This window comes from Suillus subalutaceus, assembly GCF_016647625.1.
Source record: "Suillus subalutaceus strain FC151 chromosome Unknown DFJ58scaffold_483, whole genome shotgun sequence".
NCBI classification, from domain to species: Eukaryota; Fungi; Basidiomycota; class Agaricomycetes; order Boletales; family Suillaceae; genus Suillus; species Suillus subalutaceus.
In genome coordinates, this window is record NW_024540732.1 from 1 (window position 1) to 20,232 (window position 20,232).

The 20,232-nt window shown below is 47.8% G+C and overlaps 5 protein-coding genes across 5 annotated transcripts; 3 read left to right on the forward strand and 2 right to left on the reverse strand.

The window, feature by feature from the left end:
* Positions 1–761: 761 nt before the first annotated feature.
* On the reverse strand, positions 762–1,258 carry DFJ58DRAFT_828961 (uncharacterized protein). Its single transcript, XM_041392208.1, has one exon. It carries the CDS (start codon positions 1,217–1,219, stop codon positions 917–919), a length of 303 nt encoding a protein of 100 aa, XP_041234907.1. The 5' UTR covers positions 1,220–1,258; the 3' UTR covers positions 762–916.
* A 1,612-nt stretch (positions 1,259–2,870) lies between these two features.
* DFJ58DRAFT_357629 (uncharacterized protein) lies at positions 2,871–3,837 on the forward strand. Its single transcript, XM_041380007.1, has 2 exons — positions 2,871–3,242; positions 3,302–3,837. Exons 1-2 carry the CDS (start codon positions 3,083–3,085, stop codon positions 3,652–3,654), a joined length of 513 nt encoding a protein of 170 aa, XP_041234908.1. The 5' UTR covers positions 2,871–3,082; the 3' UTR covers positions 3,655–3,837.
* A 232-nt stretch (positions 3,838–4,069) lies between these two features.
* On the forward strand, positions 4,070–5,738 carry DFJ58DRAFT_828967 (NADP-dependent oxidoreductase domain-containing protein). Its single transcript, XM_041392209.1, has 9 exons — positions 4,070–4,164; positions 4,236–4,344; positions 4,416–4,546; positions 4,606–4,715; positions 4,766–4,847; positions 4,897–4,991; positions 5,062–5,187; positions 5,246–5,298; positions 5,349–5,738. The coding sequence occupies exons 1-9, from the start codon at positions 4,126–4,128 to the stop codon at positions 5,579–5,581; spliced, it is 978 nt and encodes a 325-aa protein (XP_041234909.1). The 5' UTR covers positions 4,070–4,125; the 3' UTR covers positions 5,582–5,738.
* A 1,950-nt stretch (positions 5,739–7,688) lies between these two features.
* Positions 7,689–8,289, reverse strand: DFJ58DRAFT_672637 (uncharacterized protein; the record flags this gene model as incomplete). The annotated part of the gene is made up of 2 exons (XM_041383032.1): positions 7,689–8,073; positions 8,129–8,289. 2 exons carry the CDS (start codon positions 8,287–8,289, stop codon positions 7,689–7,691), a joined length of 546 nt encoding a protein of 181 aa, XP_041234910.1.
* A 945-nt stretch (positions 8,290–9,234) lies between these two features.
* On the forward strand, positions 9,235–10,065 carry DFJ58DRAFT_849452 (uncharacterized protein; the record flags this gene model as incomplete). The annotated part of the gene is made up of 4 exons (XM_041393719.1): positions 9,235–9,375; positions 9,450–9,589; positions 9,751–9,936; positions 9,990–10,065. 4 exons carry the CDS (start codon positions 9,235–9,237, stop codon positions 10,063–10,065), a joined length of 543 nt encoding a protein of 180 aa, XP_041234911.1.
* Positions 10,066–20,232: the final 10,167 nt, after the last annotated feature.

The following is a 20,232-nucleotide window of genomic DNA, read 5'->3' on the forward strand; positions in this document are numbered from 1 at the left end:
GAAGGACGAGCCGGAGCAAGGAACGCCTTCAAGAGTACCTCGCTGTCGAAGATCTTCGTATGTCTCAAATCATGAAGTGCGACGTCAATTTAATTCAGATCATGAAGCACCACTCACCGCTGAGGAAATCGCTGCCATCGATGACGCCGGTGCTAAAGGCCCTCTCCCAGTTGGTTGTTGCGAGGCTTGCGATGCAACACAGATTCGAAAGGTCTTCATCGTTGGTCATGTGCTGGCTATTGCAATTATATTCAGCTTTGCGACGTTTTTCATTGCGAGAGCCGAAGCACTCGATTGACTGTTTGATGGCTGCATCCCTGTCACTTGTGTGCTTGTTTCGCAGCCTCTGGTATATGTCGACAGTTTTCGTGCATGATGATAGTCAGCAAGCCGTTGTACTAGTGCTACCCAAGCAACGATGACAACTTACAAAGTAGCTAGTTGGAAACTCGTATCTGACGAGTTACACGGAAAACCAACACAAGCAATTAACGAGACAACGGTGTATTCTTGATACTAACGAGGATGATGGGGGTCAAGGTAAGAGTAAGAGTACAGCCGCGTTCAGGTGAATGACCTCGTCGCGCGTCTCCTCATCACCAACAGCGGTATGATATACCAATAAGAACGCGAATTCAGCCTGCGGAGTTGTTCTCCATGATTTCAAGCAGCGTGAGGGGTTTGTCTCTCATGGCGAAACGTGAATTGTAAGGTTTCTTTCGGTCTTGCGTGCCATGACAAGCGAGGTGCACCCAGGTGTTACGTCGCAAAGCTTCGAGTGCACTTGCCTCTTCGATTCGTGCACTAAGCCACAAACAGTGGCTCAATCTCACTATATAATGTGGAATCGATCAGTCTTTCATCGTTATGCACGACGGACATTTGATGGCCGGGGACATGAATGTAATCTCTGGGTTCATTTGCAGAATCCAGAGTTTGCATTCATGTGAGCTCGCCACACCCTTGTCGCCAGAGATATTGGTGAACTTGACATTGGGGGGGGAACAAGTCTGTGGACAAGCTTCAGCTCTCTGTTGACAGCGGGGAGCACTCTACCTTGCCTTGCGCCCGGTTGACTTTGTCCGATTGTCGCGAAGGAGGGAGTCGCATGCGTCTTCATCATCTGCCGACCTCTAATAAGAGCTGAAATTGTGGGCGGGTAAGAGCAGATGTAGAGATCCTCCAGGCATGGCTCTCCCCCAGAACGATCTGCTATCATTCGAAAGGGGTTAGCTACATGGAGAGGGACGGACGTGAAGGCTGCCGTCGGACACAGCCATATTCGAGACTGAGGCTGCAATTTCAGGTCACTCTGGAGGACGTTAACTGTGTGAAGTATGATCTCGTCCCATACTATCCGCAAGAGTACTCGCAACTTCTTCCTCAGCTCTTCCGGGCGCATACGAGCCGTATGCTGTATTGCCTCAGTGAAATCGTTTTTGAGCATCTCTGAATCTGGGAGAGTGATGCGCGGAAAGCGAACGTGGCGGGGCTCTCCTAATGTCGGGAGAACAATGGTACCGCATGAATATTGACTCGCAACGAGGATGGTGACTGGGCCATGACGTGCTGCCGCTTGCAAGTCTTGATACGAAGGCGGGAGCAGGAACCGCGAGAAACCTTTAAGATTACGGATCTCAGCTACCGCAGCTTCCCACTGCTCCTGAAGTCTCCTGTACTGTATTGCTGATTGATCAGCAGCTGCTCGGTCAGCGCTGCCGACGGAACCCTGAGCATCAGACAGGCGCTGGTTGAGAGCCTGTGAGCTAGTTCCGGACTTGCAAGCTTCAGGTCTTCCAGCGGAGTTCTGAGTCGAGAGGCCAGCGACCACTGTTGGCCACGACCCTGCTCTATAAGTTCAACTGCTCGTTGCAGAGGACTATAACGGATGGCGCTCGAGGCTGCATCTACTGGCAGTGATTGGGCGCTGCGGAAAGCGGTTGCGGCCTCGCGCCGTGAGATAACCGACGATCGTGCCATCACATGGTTGTCGAAAAGCTCAAAGTACGTTTGGTATGCCTCTAGGGCAGAGTCATGTTGATAGACTTCTGCTTAGCGAGCCCATTCTATATCCCCTGCAATGTGTGCCGGGAATCCGTGAGTGGGATGCTGTGATGCCAGTCTGAAGTTCTCTACAGGAAGTGACGGATCAGCAGAGTTGCGTTGTACTCGGTAACGAGACAAGTAGGCTTCCTGCAATCACTTGTAGCTGAAATATCTACTCGGGTGCAGTGAAGGCAAAGCCTCCAACGACTCTTGGCAGAGTCGAATGGCCTCCTCGATATTTTCATTCTTCCGAGTTTGCGTGAAACGAGAACAGAGCGCCGAGCTCAAATTGTAAAGAGCTTGATGTGTGGAAACAAAGGCAGGTGGAAGGATGATCACGAGGGTGGGAAACGTATGACAAAGGCAACAGTTTGCGAGACTAGTGGTCGAATGCAAGAGGCGAGAAAGGGCCAGGTGAAATTGGCGCGGTCGTGACGCGCCTGTGACGCGACTGGCCCCGTCACGTGGGTTGCCCAATTTGTAAGCCTTATTATACTTGGTGATTACGTGCTATTATTAGGCTTACTTGGGTTAAACCTCAACACCGGCATTAAATACTGCCCCAAATCATCTACGACCTTCACCTATCCACCTATCCATGTTCGGAGGTAATCCTAGGCGTATGTAATCTGCCCGCCCCTGCCATGGCACCTATCATGTCCATCTACGCGCCCTAGCGTTCCCACGCGCCTTACCCTTTCCCGTCAGCGTCCTACATAGCGTCTACGCCTACCACGGCGTTGCCCCGCCCTCCCTTTCCTTGGACCACTACAACCTGTCCCCAGGGTAGCTCAAGCTCGTTGTCACCGTTGTTGTAGGAGCCCACCTGCAGTCTTTGCACTGATTTTCCCATCCAGACCGAGCGCTGCCTCGCCACCTTGACCAGCAGCCCATCCTCGCCTTGCTCACTGCCGCTGTCATTGTAGGAGCCTACCTGCTATACTTGCATTACTTTTCCTGTTGCTGCCTCGCCACCTCGACTGCCCACTCATCCTTCTGTCATCAGTGTGGCTTCCCCCATAATATTTATACCTCCATGCCTCGCGCCTCAGGCCACATCAAGATCACTGGACTGTCGAAGTCCATAATCTCACACAGCTTCAGAGGATGCCAACGACAATCACGAATTCTTACAGCTGGAAAACAACGCCAGCGCAAGGATGCAGCTGATGCACTCTGCCAAGCTAAAATTCGAGGTTCGTTTATCGACCCTTTTTGTTTTCTGCTGTTTTAATCCTTTTTTTATACATCACAGAGATGTCGGCAGAAGATCAGGATGTAGTTGAGAGTATGATTGCTGACCATGGTATGGACGTCGAGACACTACCCTACACAGCACCTCCGGGAGACGAGGGCTTTTGTTTAAGCCATGGGGGCCGTGAACACGAGGCGTTCGAAGGACTGGCGCATGGGACCCATGGCCGGTTCAGCGATAATTCTGATGCCACGTCTACAGACAAGTTGTCTGACGTTGTAGCTCCTTCGCTACCGGCTGAAGAAGAAATTGCACCTGTGAAACGTCGCCCTTCACTGCCAGCTCAAGAATGCGCGCCAGTTAAGTGTCAACGTGCTTCAAAGAGGGTCCAGAAAGGGAGGAAAAGAAAATAGTCGTTGGCTAGTGTGTGTCCTTAATGTAGAACACTGACGCGTCAGTGGCCGCGTCAAGGCTCGTCAGTGCCGCGTTAGTGCCAAGAAAATAGTCATTAGCTGATGACTAGCTAGTAGTATATGTGCTTATGGTGAATAAAATCAACGAAGGAATGATCATGAACCCATACAACTTGATGTGGGAGTCGAATATAACATAGGAATGAGTTGCACTAGCGCGTCAAGGACCAGGCTCGTCAGTGTCGCGTCAAAATAGCTAGTACGCCCGGCGAGAAACACTTGAGGTCGGGCTTTGAGATGACGTCGAACGGGTTAATCCTCGCTGCCCCCAGGGAAAAGGCAAACTTGAAAGGTGTAATTACGAAAGGCTCAAAACGATCTTTCGGCAACGGTTGAGTCGCCGGCCGGATGCTGCCAGCTAGGATGTCTTCTAAGTTCTAATCATACGTTTCGTTCCTACTCCCAGCTACTATGCCATTTGGTACCGTCACTCTTAACGATGGAAATGAGGTATCGTACTAATTATAAAAGTTTGCATTACCGTGTGACCTCAGGCTGATATGTGCTGTGCTGTGTCCCAGTTCCCCGTAATAGCTTTTGGCACGGGGACCAGCATGATATTTAAGGATGTCACAGACTACGTGGGACAGGCCATTGAGAATGGATTTTCCCATATCGACACCGCACAGTGTATGTCACTTTTAAGTTCTAATTGCAATGATTATTAGAATCTCATGTCTCGAAATTTACTCTGGTATAAGTATATCGGACAGAAGCCTACGTGGGCCTAGCTATCAAGGAGAGCGGTCTTCCTCGCTCGAGTCTGTATATCACTACTAAGTACAGCTCTGGTGCATCACCGCGGGAGGCTATTCAACAAAGTTTGAACAAGGTTAGGCTTCACATATCACCCACGAGTTGCTGCACGGACTTAATCATATGCTTGCTCAGATGGGTCTTTCTTATGTTGATTTGTATCTGGTGCACTTCCCGGATCTCTTTTCTGACTTTGAATCTGGGTGGCAAGAATTCGAGAAGATGAAGAAAGATGGATTGACAAGGTGTGCTCTTTGCGACTCGAACAGGATTCATTGGTCTTCACTGCTATCAGGAGCATTGGTGTCAGCAACTTTACCCTAGAGGACCTCCAGAAACTCCTGAAAACTGCGATTACGAAACCTGCTGTCAACCAAGTGAATTTCACCAGTTGAACCCGGCATCAGATGTAACCAACTCGTACAGATTCGATTCCACCCGTATAATTATGCCTCGCAAAAAGCTTTGCTTGAGTACTGCGCAAAGCAGAGTATCACGGTGGAAGCATATGGAAGTCTGAAGTGAGTCCTCAGGCCGCTCCTAATAATTCGTTGCTCCAAACTTGAACAATGCTGATTTCTGCATGACCAGCTCTATTACGCAGAACCCTGGAGGACCGGTCGATGCGGTAGTCAACGCCGCCGCTAAGCGTATAGGAGCAACTCCGAATCAGGTCATTTTCTCTTGGGTCAGAAGTAAGGGTGTAGCAATCGTCACGTATGTCCATCTATTCTCCATGTAATCTTCGTGTCTCATGTCACTCCCATCACTAAAGGACGAGCCGGAGCAAGGAACGCCTTCAAGAGTACCTCGCTGTCGAAGATCTTCGTATGTCTCAAATCATGAAGTGCGACGTCAATTTAATTCAGATCATGAAGCACCACTCACCGCTGAGGAAATCGCTGCCATTGATGACGCCGGTGCTAAAGGCCCTCCCTCCCAGTTGGTTGTTGCGAGGCTTGCGATGCAACACAGATTCGAAAGGTCTTCATCGTTGGTCATGTTGCTGGTTATTGCAATTATATTCAGCCTTGCAATGTTTTTTAAGTTGTACGGAGGAGGTACGAGCGGGCTTTGGAGTTTTTCATGGGCGAATGTAATATGCATCTAGTGTTTGTTGTTTCTGTCTTTCACCACACCCGTCGACCCAGCGTTGCGGAGTATTTTTGTATCCTCGTCAACCTTTCGCTCTGTATCACTGCATGTTCCTTTCCATGATAGTAGTACGCCTCGCATCGAGTATTGGACTTGATCAGTGCATCCTGCGACCCTGCGCAAAGCTGGCCACCGAGCATCATTTTCGTGTCTTGGGCAGATCTGCGATCGAAGTCAAGAAGTTTAACTTGTGCTTGAGCTCACGCCATGAATCACGTATTCTCCCTGCACGAGCCTCAGAGTAACTAAGATCCCACCTTGCGCGAATGACTGCAGTACTGGAGCACCAGCCAGATGGACATTGTGCACTGTTATCTAATTCCTCGGGCCGACACATCAGCAACATGATCAGAAGTCCTTAATGCGGAATTAAAGTGTACGGCAGCACTTAAAGGAGTCTAGATTTTTAGCAGGACAATGAATGCATCTCCCGGACAAACCATTGTGAAAACTACGCAAATTAATCACAAGTACTCTCGATACTCAGGAGGAATGTCCACCCGTCCGCGGAGCGGACCACCAGCTATCCGGACACCACCGTCTTCATGTAGGTAGACTTGTTCCTCGTTGGCTACCTGGCGAGGGAAGAAAGCATCGGCCTCCAGGTCCTCAACACGACTCACGCTCCCAATGCCTACGACAGATGGTGGGACAACAGAAGACCGGGGACGATTCGAACGGGACCAATCATCGAGCCCAACGAGAGGCGTGTTCGACGTCATGGAGAAGGGGTGGTTGCTACGAACCTGAGATACGAAAGGGTTAAGAGCATTGTCCACATCTGTGTCCACATATAAAAATTAAAATATGAACTCTCATTTTAGAAATCAACAAACTTGTTTCTCCAACTACTGCTTGAGCATTGCGTTGTCTCCGCAGGTAAAAAATCAGCGCCAGTACAGCCACAACCAGTACTGCCCCTCCGACCACACCTCCAATCACTGGCGCATTGTTTTTCTTGGTAGTTTGTACTGAAGTTTGAGGGACTGGCAAGGACGATGGCGATGAGGATGAGGACGGTGTGTTAGTTAGAGGCTCGGGAGCAGTCGAAGATGGTGTTGAAATGGGTTGTTGGCTATTGGTAGTTGCCGGAGATGACGGGCTAGGTGATGCCGCTAGCGCCCACGATAAAAATATGCCATACAAGTGCTTGCCGCTGCGCGGCTCGTTGGATGGATCTAGTTCAAATCTAATAACAATTCTTTATACACGACGTTGGACGTATTGAAATCGTCATTTGGTTTGTCTTCTGAAAATAGGATGCGTGAATCGTCTCGTTGACGGATCCGTGAAAGGGCTGTGTACAGTTGACCGTGTGCGAAGACTTCGCAGCGAAGGTTGAGAACGGTCTTGTCAAGGGTTAGACCTTGGCAACCATTGAAAGTCGTTGCATATGCAAGACGGAGGGGAAATTGTAGACGATGAACAGTCTAACTTACGCGTGGGGGTGTGAATTCGAAGTGGATGCGGGGGATGTATTAAGTATCTCCAAGTTGACCTGTCCTGTTGTTGATGACTCGAACCTTGACATAACGGCGGTGCAATTGTTGTATGATGAGGCGTGCATTCTTCACCAGTTCCTTCTGAACAGACATATTGCGCCTAAGTGAGCAAATACAGCCCTGCTTGAGATAAAGTTCGTGCTTTGGAATTCCATTTTGTGAGAGAATTGCGAGAAAATCAGGTGTCGCTTCAGGGTGATCTGCTATGAGCTGATCATCTTCTTTTACAGTGTCAGCACTGTAGTATACGACTGTGTGAAATATCATCAAGACGGATTCATGGATGAACCGGGCATAATAGATCAAGTCGTAAAACACAAATGATGCGTGGGCAAACTGATGAAGAACGACTCAGAATTTATATTTTTCGTTGTGCGTAAATGACGTCGACATGTTTTGGAGCTGCGGTGTTCAAACAGCAAGATGACGCAGATGAAAGGGTCAGCTTATAAGGAATTGATGATGTGCTCGCAACCAAATGAAGTAAAGTGGAGTTTTATTTCGTGAGCACGAGGACTCGGCAATGTTGTAAGTGATGGAGCGAAGCTAATGATGGTAACGTTAGTAGGTTTCTGAATGGTAGTGGTAGTAGAAATTGGTCAAGTAAGCGCACGTGAGACGCACGCGGGTGGACGCCGCGCTCCAAGTCATCATAAGATTATATATTGTGGATTTCGTGATATGAAAAATCTTACCTGACAACGGGGTATACTGAACATAGTCAAGCCAAAGATAGCTGCTTTGATTGAGATTGGTGATTTTTAATTGGTGTGGACCATTGCCCAATGTAGGAGAAGTAAAAAAGTTGTAGTGAAACAGAGTTCCTCCTTGTGCAGGAGCTGTAAAAGTCACCGCAGGTTGATCGTCAACCTGGTATGATGAGATTGAGGCTCCCACGTCATTCCCCTGGTAAACAATGGGACCGACGGTACCAAAGACGCTAACGCTGATACCTAATAGCGCACCACGTCAGTACAAGGAGCTTACAAATTCTACAGTACCAGGAAGATTGGCACCAACCAGAGAAATTGAACAAGGCCATCGACCCTGCCGTATTCGTTCCTGTGGTAGTGTTATCGTATTCGAATCCCGCTTGACCGCCATGAAACCATGAACCATCATAAGTGAAACTGAAATCACGGTCGTCGAGGGTTATGGACATGGAAGGGAGATAATCGTGATCTCACGAGTCATAAGACTAACGTTGCTTTTATCGAAACAATAATTAGCTGTGACCTTGTTAATCGTGGATATGAATGTATCAATCATTTGACTTCCCTTTTGTATGCTGTGTAAAACTCCCCCATCTGCCGATCACTGCCTTGTAAGAACGAAACGCTTGCTTTCTGATGTTGTTGACTTGCTGTGTGAGTTCGATAATGACCTGGTTTACACCACATTCGTAACAAAATGTGGTCTCCATTCTACATTCAAAACTAGTTCGAACCGAATGTGTTAGATGATTCGCTTGGCGCCACTCCCTTGGAAGAGTGCCGGCACCACCTTTACACCGTGGGGCATAGCGTTACAGTGCTCGAGTCTGAACCATGATATCACAGTGAAGGGCTGCTGGAGACGCATGGCACTGCTACAGAGGTCCTGTAGAGCACTGGGAATGGCATGAATATCTTCAACATAGCAAGCCTAGTCTAAACCAGACAATCTCCATTCGTTCGTGTGGTGATTAGGAGTCCGCTAGATTATAAAGTATCGAACATGTAGAACGTTAACACAAGTTTAATAGCAAAGCACATGCCATGATAGGCTCACCTCGACGCTCAAGTGCTCACCGGTTACTATTGTTAAAGTTTCAACATTTAGAATCGGCGCAGACTACTTCCATAACATGTGTCTCGTCTCAAGACTATTATTGGGCTGTCACACTTCATATCAACAGAAGATGATGGATTCCCCTCTTATCCAGATATCAGCGCTGAGCGTCGCCATAAGGAAGGAGTTGATTTATGAGCGGGCAGAAAGATGGGTGAATTTCATATTTAACATGGCTGTTCGATGAAGACTGCCATGAGGAAAGAATTGATTAATGCACGGGCTGAAAGAACGGTGCCGGTGAACTAGGAAGTTCAAGTTAATGCGAAAGGGAACAATGCTTTGTTACGTAATATCACCAACCGAAGACAGCACAAAGTACAAGCAGTGTAGGGGGCAGAAAGGAATTGGCCTTGTGGCAATTGGCAAAATGGCAGAACGGCAATTGGCAGAATGGCAGAAGTCGGCAAAATGGATTGTGAGCGTTTTTGGCTCTTTTCCACTATAGTGGTACTCAAAATAACTTTCAAAACTTTTTGGAAACTCGCCTAGAGCACGGCTAAACCTTCCAACACCTCAAGCAACTCGGCCTCGATTGAAAGTCAGTCCGGCATGGCACGGCGGAGTTTCAAAACATGCCTGCTACTCGCCAACGTGTTCGTCATTCTGCACGACTTCGAGCCAACGCTCAAGTACGCTCAAGGGTCATGGATCCTCGAGCATCCACCTCCGAAGGACAATTCAACAGCCCTGCAGTAGTACCAGGGCCCAAGATGTCAATTCAATGGCAAAGTGAAACGGCCCTCACTGACGCCCTGGTAAATTATCTAACCACTCACTCCCCTGAATGTAGGATTCTATTCTATTTGGAGGGGAAGAAAAAGATGGTGGATGCTGATGATAACCCCACGAGCAAGGACAAAGGGGATGTCCACGGTGCCATCGCCAAGCTCCTTTTTGCGAATCACATCAAGTATGGCGCCGCATACCATCAAAATCAGAAGAAATTTCGCAATTCAGTCTCCAACCAGATCTCAGTGTAAGTGCTCTCTTATTTTTTTGTGCTCGCATATGCTGATTAAATACATCAAGACTCAGAACAAAATATAAGAGGCACAATGTCGGAAATTTCCCCGCGTGCCTTCGAATTCAATTTAAGACATTTTAAGGGACCTTTTCACACGGCACACTTACAATGCATGTTAATGGTGTACGATAAAATTTCAAGGCACTTATAATGCCTGTCCAAATTATGTTAAGGCATTGTAATGATCCTGGGTAATGCGGGATGAGCCTTACATTTTAAGGCCATGAAATGATAGTGTAAGCATTGTAAAGGGTAGCAAGGCAAATTCAGACAATTTCAAGACTCGTCGCTTGTATTTCGATGCTCTTGCTGGAATTCCCAATTAATATTAATATTAATAATGGTAATAGTAATAATAATAACAAAAAAAAAACAAGTGCGAGTGGAAAGAGTATTCAGCGGTAAGGAAGGTAATAGAACGATGTTGGTACTATCCAGTGCAAGATTATTAGTGAAGCTGAGTGCGAGTGGTAAGGAAGATAGAATTATGTTGCCAATGGTATCCAGCAGAGTGGTGAAGCTGAGTGCGAGCGGATGTGTGAGGTGAATGGGAGTAGGAAGACGGTCCTAAGGAAGGTAGAATTATGTTGGTATCCTGGACCAGTGCGAGAGTGGTGAAGCTGAGTGTGAGCGGATGTGTGAGGTGAATGGGAGTATTATTGGGAAGACGGTCCTAAGGAAGATAGAATTATGTATGTTGGTATCCAGCATAATAAGAATAGTAGTAAAACTTACCATGATGTTGAAGGGTGGCATTAATTGATGCAGTGCGAGCGGATGCATGTTACAGTAGTCGACGAAGGAATTTTCGGAGCTGATGACGACGTCTGTTCAAAGGAGGAAATGGTTGAAATGAAAGAAGTCTTAATGGAAGCGTTGATAAGAAAAAAGCTCAACTTGTTTGGCCTTGTGATTATACTACCCTAATTGGGATGACTTAGAATGCGGCTGAATCAAGAGGTGCGCAATGTGCTGTTGGGCGGGGCATCCGAGAATTAATAGCTGTGAGACGCATCAGCGTGCAATATGGTAGTCAGGTAAATCAACTTGCATGGTGCAAAAACTCCGTTGTGTAGGTAAACAAATCAGAGGGTGACAAGATCAACAAATTTAAGTAACTACTTTCTCCCTGACGCCTTCCTCGCTGTTGTTTTGGCACCACCATTGCGTGTAACACGCTTGACTACTGGAGGAGGAGCCAAAGGAATGACAGGGACCACGTCTGAGTCCACGGGAGTCTGAGCAGCCTGAGCAATAGCTCGACGTTGAGCTGCAGACACCCTACCACCCTTGCCAGAAGATGCGGATGGTGGCAAGTCAGTTCTAGCAGCATCGAGCGACAGCTGACCAATGTCAACTTCGAGTTGGAGTTGCGTGGTGGTGGCAGGCCCTCCTGGATTGCTGATAGACATAGATGTCGGAGCATAAGTAATGTGTGAAGATGTCGATGACGGAAGTTGTGGTGTGGAGGCAGGATCTTCTAACTGCTGTAAGAAGTCGTCTTCCCAGGTGTGAGGTTGGGAAGCAGAGGGTAGAGTAGCAGTACCACTAGTAGCTAGGACTGAGCTCATGCCGAAAACCTCCTGGTTGTAATAGTTGATCACACTCGTAGCCCATGGGCTGCGCTTGAATAGTTGCTCCAAGTAAAAATCAAAGTCTTGTGCATAGTCAATTTTCGTGGCTGGTCCGGTTGCGGTGAGCTCTTGATCATGTGTTAACAAAAAACGCGCCTGAGAACGAGACGAGATCAGCATGCATGCAAAAATTCGAAGATTATACTAATGCACTCACCACAATAGCAGCACCTGCAATCAGACCTTCCGTGACACACTGCGTAGACCAACGCTGACCCCTGGCCTTCGGATGTCCTTTGGTCTTCCCAGACAGTGAAGCCTTCCTGAAGATTTCGACTCGGATGATCTGAGGGATGGAGTTAGTATTAATGTACTGCTCGACAGCAGCTGAAAATGTCGCGCACCTTGGCCATGACTGGTGTTTTGAGGAAGTCGTCTGGAACGAGAGCAGAAGGATCCATGAACAGAACGGGGGCTAGACGTGTATACTTTTCTGCACCGACATCCTTCTTTAAAAGAGTGAGAAGTTGCGCATTCTCCTTCTTTTTGGCAGGCTCGTCAGTGAAGACAGTCGGGTCGAGTTTTAAAGTAGAGAAGATAAGACCAGCGCAGTCCTTGAGACTATGCAGTATGTTTGACCTCTCGGAACTAACCGCAGCGCGAAACTAGAGTATCTCATGCATAAGGGTTGATGCGCAGACAGAGGGAGAATCGGACATACCACTGATCCAAACTGTGGGTAGGTCTCCATCGGTTTATGCAAAGCCTTGGGAATGCACTGATATAGCTCGGCCATTGCACCATTGAGCTTCGCTTCAGGCGAAGACCAACGCGTATCGCTGCGTGGATCAACGTCTGGCTGGGGTTTTGTCGGAAAGAGCCCGCTCATGACCCAAAAGTAGTTGAGCATGGCGTACATCTTGCCTGCACGGGTAATGTCATTGTCGATGGTTGATGTCTTCTTAAGGACTCGGTTTCGGCTGCGTGCAGGGATAGCAGCCTGAAGCATCGCATGGTCTTTCTTGAGAGCGCGCAACTCAGACCGAACCGCAGTATAAGCTTGTTGTGCCAGTTCTAGTGCCTAGAGATTCAACTGCTACATCAACCGAACCAAGAGAATGGCAGCATGAGTAAACTCACCTTGCGGACTTCGTGCATGGGCGCGTCAGGCTGAGGAATTGTCAAGACTGTCCTCAGGGTGTCGAGTTTGCTCCATGCATCAAACTCGTTGTCTTGCTCATCATTTCCAGATTCGGACTCAGTATCCTCAATAGCGTCGAGTTCTGCTGCGAAGTCGTCTGAGGAATCTCCAGCCTGGGGCATGACAATGAAACTAAGACACAAGAAAGTTAAGTCTGAACAGTGGAGATGAGGCACAACAATTTCACTTGCCTGGTTCCATGTTATAAAGACGTGACCCTGCACAGGGCCAGTTGCTCCGCAGCGTCTTGCCGTCCTTGCTGTTGACATGCGGCATGTTTAGTTCAGCCTTGGCAAAGTCGACATGTAATAAAAGCTGCAGGTCGTTTGACTTAAGTACCGATTACTATCAAATGACTAATGACTCACCCTGATATCGGTCCAACTAGGAGTCAGTCTACCACGAGGGCAGTGTCCATACCATGGCTATTATGACATGTATTATTAGTGTAGTTAAGATAGAAAAACACGACAATTTGGACTTACAGTGGGACAGATACCGGAACATGCTGGGATTCGGCCTTGGGACGCGCTGGTGAGCCGGCCTGATTGGACTGGGAAGGATCAGCAGGGGAGACATCTGCACGTCTGTGGATTGATGTGCTGTGCCATTAAGTGTTGCAGTATTATTGGCAGCAATGCCGTTTGGTGCAGCGATCAGCCTGACTGAATCGCCATCTGACGTAGGAGTGCCAGCATGGTTTCCATTGACTCCGTTCGTGGAAGCGGCGCAAGGGGGTGAGGGCTGCTGCTGCACTACAGTAGGCGAACTCGGGGGATGCAATATTCCCAACAACCGGAGGACGCATGGCACCGTTTGATGAGATGCGCATTTGCGGAATGGCAGATGGCGGTTGCATCGCTTTGACATGCGCCTGCATGAATATCAGTACATAGACTGGTGACGTCGTGGAAAGGAAATGTTGGGTGTTGATAAGCATTCTAAAACAAACAGGTAAGCGCTTGAAGAATGTACTGCATGTAGTCCTACCTCCACCACGTCCTCATACCCGTGGTCACGTTCCTTTTGGGCTTCTTTGCTACTCTTTCTTTGTCGAATGAAAGCTCTTCGTCCTCTGAGAAGGCGTTTCGGGGGGGAGGGGTGTTGGAGGTGTTTGGAGGGTCGGTTAGCGAGGAACGGCACATCGAACTTTGCCGATGATTTCGATGATTTTCACCCCTGCCTGTGCCTAAGCCCATGCTTGCGTTCGCAGTAGCAGTTAGTACCCAACGAGGGAAATTTGCGCTTGAGCTCGGCAAACTCAAAGTGCTTGTCCCAAACCTGTAGCGTTTGCTGTGTGTAGTCGCGCTTAAGATTTTCTCGACAAAGGAGTGTTTTGGCGAGCTCCAGACCCTGCATCAACTTGTAGATGTGGGAGAGCGGAGCTGAGCAGTGCATGGTGTGGGCAGAGGAGATGGCTGTGTCGTTGGAGATATGGGAGAGCGGAGCTGAGTATTGGTGCAGAGACACTTTTTCTGCGTCGAATACCGGCTCTGCGAATGTGGATTCGGCCTCAAGTGTAAGAGGGTTGACGTGAATAGTGTCCAGCAAGCCATTGATTGCCTGCCGACATTTGCGAAGAAGAGGTAGATCCATCAAGGCCAGCGCAAAATGTGCTGACCTCACCCTGGACAATACGTTCAGCTGATTCCCTTTCGCAAGTGGACCCAGGGCAACCCTTCTCCCGTGAGACCAACTCTGGGACCTTGGTGCGGATAGCTTCCAGATAACAGAGCGCTGTTTGTAGAACGCTGCCTGACGTCATGGTGCGGGAAGAGGAGATGGCTGTGTCGTTGGAGATATGGGAGAGTGGAGCTGAATCAGAGTGCAGTCAGACGAGGTGATGTTAAGAAAAGAGAGATCCACGTACATATCTGGACATTGTAGTTCTGATTCAGGGTGCTAGAGGTGGAAGTGAAATGGACGAGACATTGGAGCTCGTCACTGGCGTGCTGGACGTGACTTCATGCGCACAAACATGTCACTATCAATGTGGTCGACCACGAGGAATTCATCTCGGTGATCAGGATCAGGGAAACAAACAGCGCCACAAATGAAAGACTGGACTGGAATGAAGATTGAACTTGCCCTTGGGACGGCTTTGACACGAGTAAGTCGTAGATCACTGGTCCAACCTGCGAGAAGCACCAATGCCAGCAGTGAATGGCTGAACCAGTGCAAACTCGAAGGAACCAACATCCAGAAGCTGACAACTGAATATAAAAACAAGGCGAACAAAGACCGATACTTCCTGAGTGAGTTTTATAAGTGCACAGTCATAGCGCGGGTGCCCATGGAAGCTTGGAGTGCATCGGAGGTAGTTGGTAGTTTGCTTCCAGTCGACGGAAGACTCGTAGTGAACTTTGAGATATCGATGTTCGCAAATCTAGTTCAGAAATACATAAATCAGTACAAGACATTTACAAAACAAGATCAACTCACCAAGAAGTTTGTGGGTATGGTAACCCATCTCTCCAGTCGATATCCGTACGTCGGTAATGAGTTGTTGATAAAGTCAGAAAACTTCTTATGAAAGCCTTGAAACGCCTGATCCAATTGGCCGCTGTGGTTCTCGATGTCTTGGATGGCTACGGGCTGTTGTGTCGAACCAAGTTTGATGTGCCCCTCGAAAGCAACGGGATTCGGGACTTCATCGTCATCATTGCCCTCTTCTGCCAATGTGCGCCGGTCGTCAAGTACGTCCACGTGTGCTCTCAACATTTTGACTGCAAATTTGCGCTTGTCAACACGGAGTATCTAACGAGGTCTTTACATGAGCGAACATCAGATACTATGATGTTAGAAACATACCTGGTCAGCGACATCCTTTCCATTCGACTGGTGCTCGTAGGCCTCTTTGAGGGGGCCATGAAGCTTCTCATTCGGACGGGTGCTGTAGTTGCGTACTACACCCTTCATTCGGATGTCCCTAGTTGCGTGCTTCCAGAGATGCGCCTTTGGAAAGTCCCAGTCAAGCTTAAGACCCTCGATGGGAGAATTGAGAGCGCATTCGATGTAGTCCTAGAAATGTGTGATCAACAATCTATTTAAAAAGTGAATGAACAAAACATTTACCTTGAGTGCGCTATCAAAAATGAGTAGTTCAGCATCAATTGCTGCCAGCGTGCTTGATGTATGCACGTCGAGACCGATATAGCTGTCCAATTGCAGATAGCTGCTAATAACGCGGAGAAGTTTGTACCCTTCTGGGCTCGTCCTCTGGTTGAAGACGTTTACTGCAGAATAAAAGACTTGCTGCGCAGCAATCAGTATTAGAAAGCCAAAAGCCTCATGATACGTACCTTGGATAGATCTTGCATCTTGTTACCATCACTGAAGGTGATGTGGATGACGGTGCCTGAAATGATTAAGATTGCGCCATCGAGGGAAACTAGCAACCCTACCAAAGGTCATGAGTTGATGAGAATCGCGATGTGAATGACTTACTGTTTCTCAACCTTTGACTCTTCATCACGTCCAAGTGCTTTGAGGATTTTCTTCAACTCCTCGAGTAGGTGTCCTCCACATGCCAAGATGGAGGGCATGAAGGCGGTCAAAACTGATGGCTTGATGAGGATCAGAGTGGGAAATGAGCCAGAAAACTTCTGTTGATGTATTAGCAAGATCAGAATTGTATGGGATAACGAGATATGAAGGAGATGGGCAGAAGAGGAGAATTATCAGATAACTAAAACACAGAACTATGGGGAATCTTGCCGGAGGTCCAGTGCGCGAGCATCCCTCTGCTTTAAAACAGCGAGAGCGGCAGTCTAAAAGGATTGAGGTCCAGTGCGCGAGCATCCCTCTGCTTTAAAACAGCAATAGCGGCAGTCTGGAAGCTACTCTGCTTGAACCTGTATTTACAAGCAAGCGGAGGCGAAACGAGAGAGTGAATATCACTGCTGACTTACCATGACAGTGCGCAATCCTAATGCCTTGAGAAGTTCCTCGCCTTGAGCTTTGCTGACCTTGTAAACATGAGTGCAGCTATTGCTTCTTCCACTGATCTAAATGCAAATGTCTTTGATAGCTCGCTAAGTTCCTCAGAGTGGTACAAGACATACCGGACAGGGACATTTGCTATGGTGGCCGCGAATGAGAGACATCATGCATCTAGAAACAGTCTGATATCAGATTGCGGACACTGTGTGTAAGAATACAGAACTTACTGTTCTCATAATCAGCAGATAGTATCAGAATAATGGGAAACAGCCAGCGCGCGATCTTGTCATAGCAAGTATGTGAATAGCCAGACTTTGAGTATGTGCGACCAGTTCCAACAGCTTTAAGAATGCCTCGTGCCATACGACGCGCTTGAGGTTTACGAACCCTGGCTTGCCTTCTTCGTCTGCATCTTCAGATACCTGCAACTATAATGAGTCACGTCAGAAGATTCAATCAGAATGTTGACGTACGATTGGGCAACCACCCGACAACACGGCCACCACCAATACCCTCTCCGTTTCGTATGCCAACTGGCAAATTCGTGCAATGGACCACGACAGGATATCCCTTTACTGTACCATGAGACGACAGTCTTGTCTTGTCCGCATACAGGATGAAGCAGAACGGAGCAGCCTTAATGTCATTTGGAAGGCGACTCTGGTTTGTTGATGCTGAGTGAGAGTGGATAGTAACATTAAATAGATATTACATGCCTGTATGTCCCACCATCGATCACCCGTCCACGGCTCGTTGTAAAAAGCGTTCAATAACGCCTGCCGTTATGCTTGAAAACTTGTTATGCGTCCCAGACAAAATGCGGAGCAAGCAGCGGATTAGCTAGCAAATCAAGGGCCCAGTCCCACAGAGGCCAGCGCGTGGGTCTCATATACTCGTTGTTCTTTCTTATAAGGAACGGTGATGTCGTGTTTTACAAACTAATTCACAACATATATCATACAAAATGTGAGATTAATTAATGACATACCGGCGTCACCTGAGCCGTTGCGTGTTCCCAAGCTTTGCGCAGCTCAATGTCATTTTTAAAAGTGACTCGGCTCTCCCCTCTCGATATGCGGCCAATAAGCGCAAGGAGCCCGTCAATGTGTGACTTGTTGAGGGCGGCATTGAGTGCGATCTCCGCAAACTCGAAGTCACCACGGGAACAGAAAGGACGCCAGGGCTCTTCATCTACGGGAAGCTCTTCCCTCAGGGTGTGTATTGACGCCAAACTCCTCAAATGTTTGAAGGAGCGGTTCACGACGAGCAGAAGGATGATAGACCGTTTTGAATTCAATGGGTTGTGGAGGAGGTATTGCAGGTTGCGGTTCAACAGAACCTCGCTGGCTGTTGGCTATGCAAAAGAATCAGTAAGCGATACAGGTGAATATGGTGCACGCTTACCTAGGCTACCAGCACCTTCGAAGTTGCCATCGTAAGCTTCGAAATCACCAGCGTTTGGGTTATCTGCTGGCAACACAGAGTCAGCTAGTGTCAGTTGGCATTGTAGGGACACGCAAAGAATATGCGAGACATACCTAGAGGACCATGATCTTTGATCGCAGGGGGCGCGTTCTGAATCCCAGCGACTGATCGCGATGGGCCAGCGCTGGGCGTTATCATGCCCATGTCAGTGTAAGCCTGCTGCCGAGCTGCATACCTCAATATTGTCAAAGGAAACCATCAAGAATGGGTAGCAGAGGACTCACCTCTCCTCTGATCTCGTGCATATTGAAGGGCAAACTCTGCTCGTTCTGCCTTGGTGTCCTTCTGCTTCTTGCAGCTTGCTTCGTGCTTCTTGAAGCCTTGGGTCTTGAACTTCTTGCTACAATGCGGCATGAAAGCTGCCCTGTCAGAGTTTCTTCTGAGAAGTTGTATTTGCTTCGATGAGTGCGAGAGGGACCCATGCTGATAGCGACGATGCATACTGTACAATCGATGAACATTATTGTTTATCGATATCATTTCATAAGACAATCTCACGCTTGTGATGACCTCAGCCGCCCTTGAAAGGCACTTGTAATGTACCTTTTAATGCACATGACCCAAGTCGTAAGCCGGCAGCATTACAATGGCATGTAACTTTTTCCGACATGATGTCAGTGATGGTTCAAACATGGACCAGAAGATTGTTTACCTTGACATAGAAAATGCCACATGCGTAGCAAACACCCAAGGTGGGGAACAAAGCAACAATGACACAGCTGAATTGTAGCCTAGCATTGCACTCAACATTGGGAAAAAGGTGTTGAATGAAAGCAAGACATTCAAGAGCGTCATTGCAAGCACAAGCCACCAGACTTTCCAATCTGTTCTTTGGCTGTGAGCCAGGAACGCAATGTGGTAATGGTAGGGAAGTCAGGAAGGATGAATATGGCGCATATTGCAATGCAAATTGTCATAGAACCTTCAGTGTAAAACAGCCATCTTACGAGTGATGCTAAGAACCAGATCGACAGGAAAATAACACCACCTACCTCCAAGCAGTGAGGCCCATGACTCCATCCATGTTGTCCAGGATGGCTGATGCCAAGAGTGACCCAAAGGCATTACCGATCATGATACCTATACAACCAAGGTTGGGTGCATCAAATTTAATATTGAAAGAAACTGACCACAGCTTTATATTGCTGTTCCTTGGCCAAGCTCTCTTCGCTTGTACCTGAGTGATGTCAGTGCGAGGAAAAGTCATATCCTTCTTTTCAGTACTCACCATTTAGATAGAAGAAATAAGCACCAGGAAAGAATGCGGCTTGACACAGCCCAGGAAGAACCGAGTGCATACAGCTCCAAGGAAGCTTCAGAACTTCTTCAGTTTGTGTACAACCCAAAAGCAAGAAACTGCACCCCCTCGTCATTCCTGTTTTTTTAAAATCAACATCAATAGTCTTCTTGCTCAAGTGCTGAGCTGACCCGTCAGGATTGATATTGTCCTCAAAGCCACGTAATCTAGCTGCACTTTTACGTGACGAGCAGAGCTGCAACTTCAGCTATGATATGAAGATCGGCATGAAACATGAACCCACACTGTCTTACTAGGATGTGAAAGGCAATAAAAACACCAAATTTCACTTATCCTCCACGGTCAACGGTTCAGACAAATACCAACGGTTGATAACGTGGTTGTTCGTGGGGGCGCAAATATAGATTGTGTTCTCCTTGAGCAAATTTACCAATGACTAAAAAAAGGGGTGAGATATTCGGGAATCTCAGGAACAATGTGCCCGTTAACTGGCTTAATGCAGTACTTAGGGTTCTTCAGGGATAATGATGCGACAGTACGCAGATTACGGAAAGTTATGTGAATTACAGTGATACGTGGTGAGTCAGAGTGATATGTCTGGGATACTCCTTATTCTCACAATCAGGGGAGATCAAACTAGGAGTCGGATACAGTTGAATCAATCAAATACTTGGCTTCAAAACCGACCTTTCTGCTGCTCAGGATCTCACAGTGAGTAATGACGCAGTCCAGACTAGAATACACCTTCTTGATGTAGTCTTAAGTGGCCAAGCTCTTAATATTGTTGA

What these genes read in the sequence shown, in the direction of transcription:
- DFJ58DRAFT_828961 (XM_041392208.1), bottom strand. Translation starts at nt 1,219, where the DNA reads ATGATAGCAGATCGTTCTGGGGGAGAGCCATGCCTGGAGGATCTCTAC.
- DFJ58DRAFT_357629 (XM_041380007.1), top strand. Translation starts at nt 3,083, where the DNA reads ATGCCTCGCGCCTCAGGCCACATCAAGATCACTGGACTGTCGAAGTCC. An exon ending in CTGCCAAGCTAAAATTCGAG is followed by an intron (nt 3,243 to 3,301) that starts GTTCGTTTATCG and finishes TATACATCACAG; the next exon opens with AGATGTCGGCAGAAGATCAG.
- DFJ58DRAFT_828967 (XM_041392209.1), top strand. Translation starts at nt 4,126, where the DNA reads ATGCCATTTGGTACCGTCACTCTTAACGATGGAAATGAG. An exon ending in AAGAAAGATGGATTGACAAG is followed by an intron (nt 4,716 to 4,765) that starts GTGTGCTCTTTG and finishes CACTGCTATCAG; the next exon opens with GAGCATTGGTGTCAGCAACT. An exon ending in GAAGCATATGGAAGTCTGAA is followed by an intron (nt 4,992 to 5,061) that starts GTGAGTCCTCAG and finishes CTGCATGACCAG; the next exon opens with CTCTATTACGCAGAACCCTG.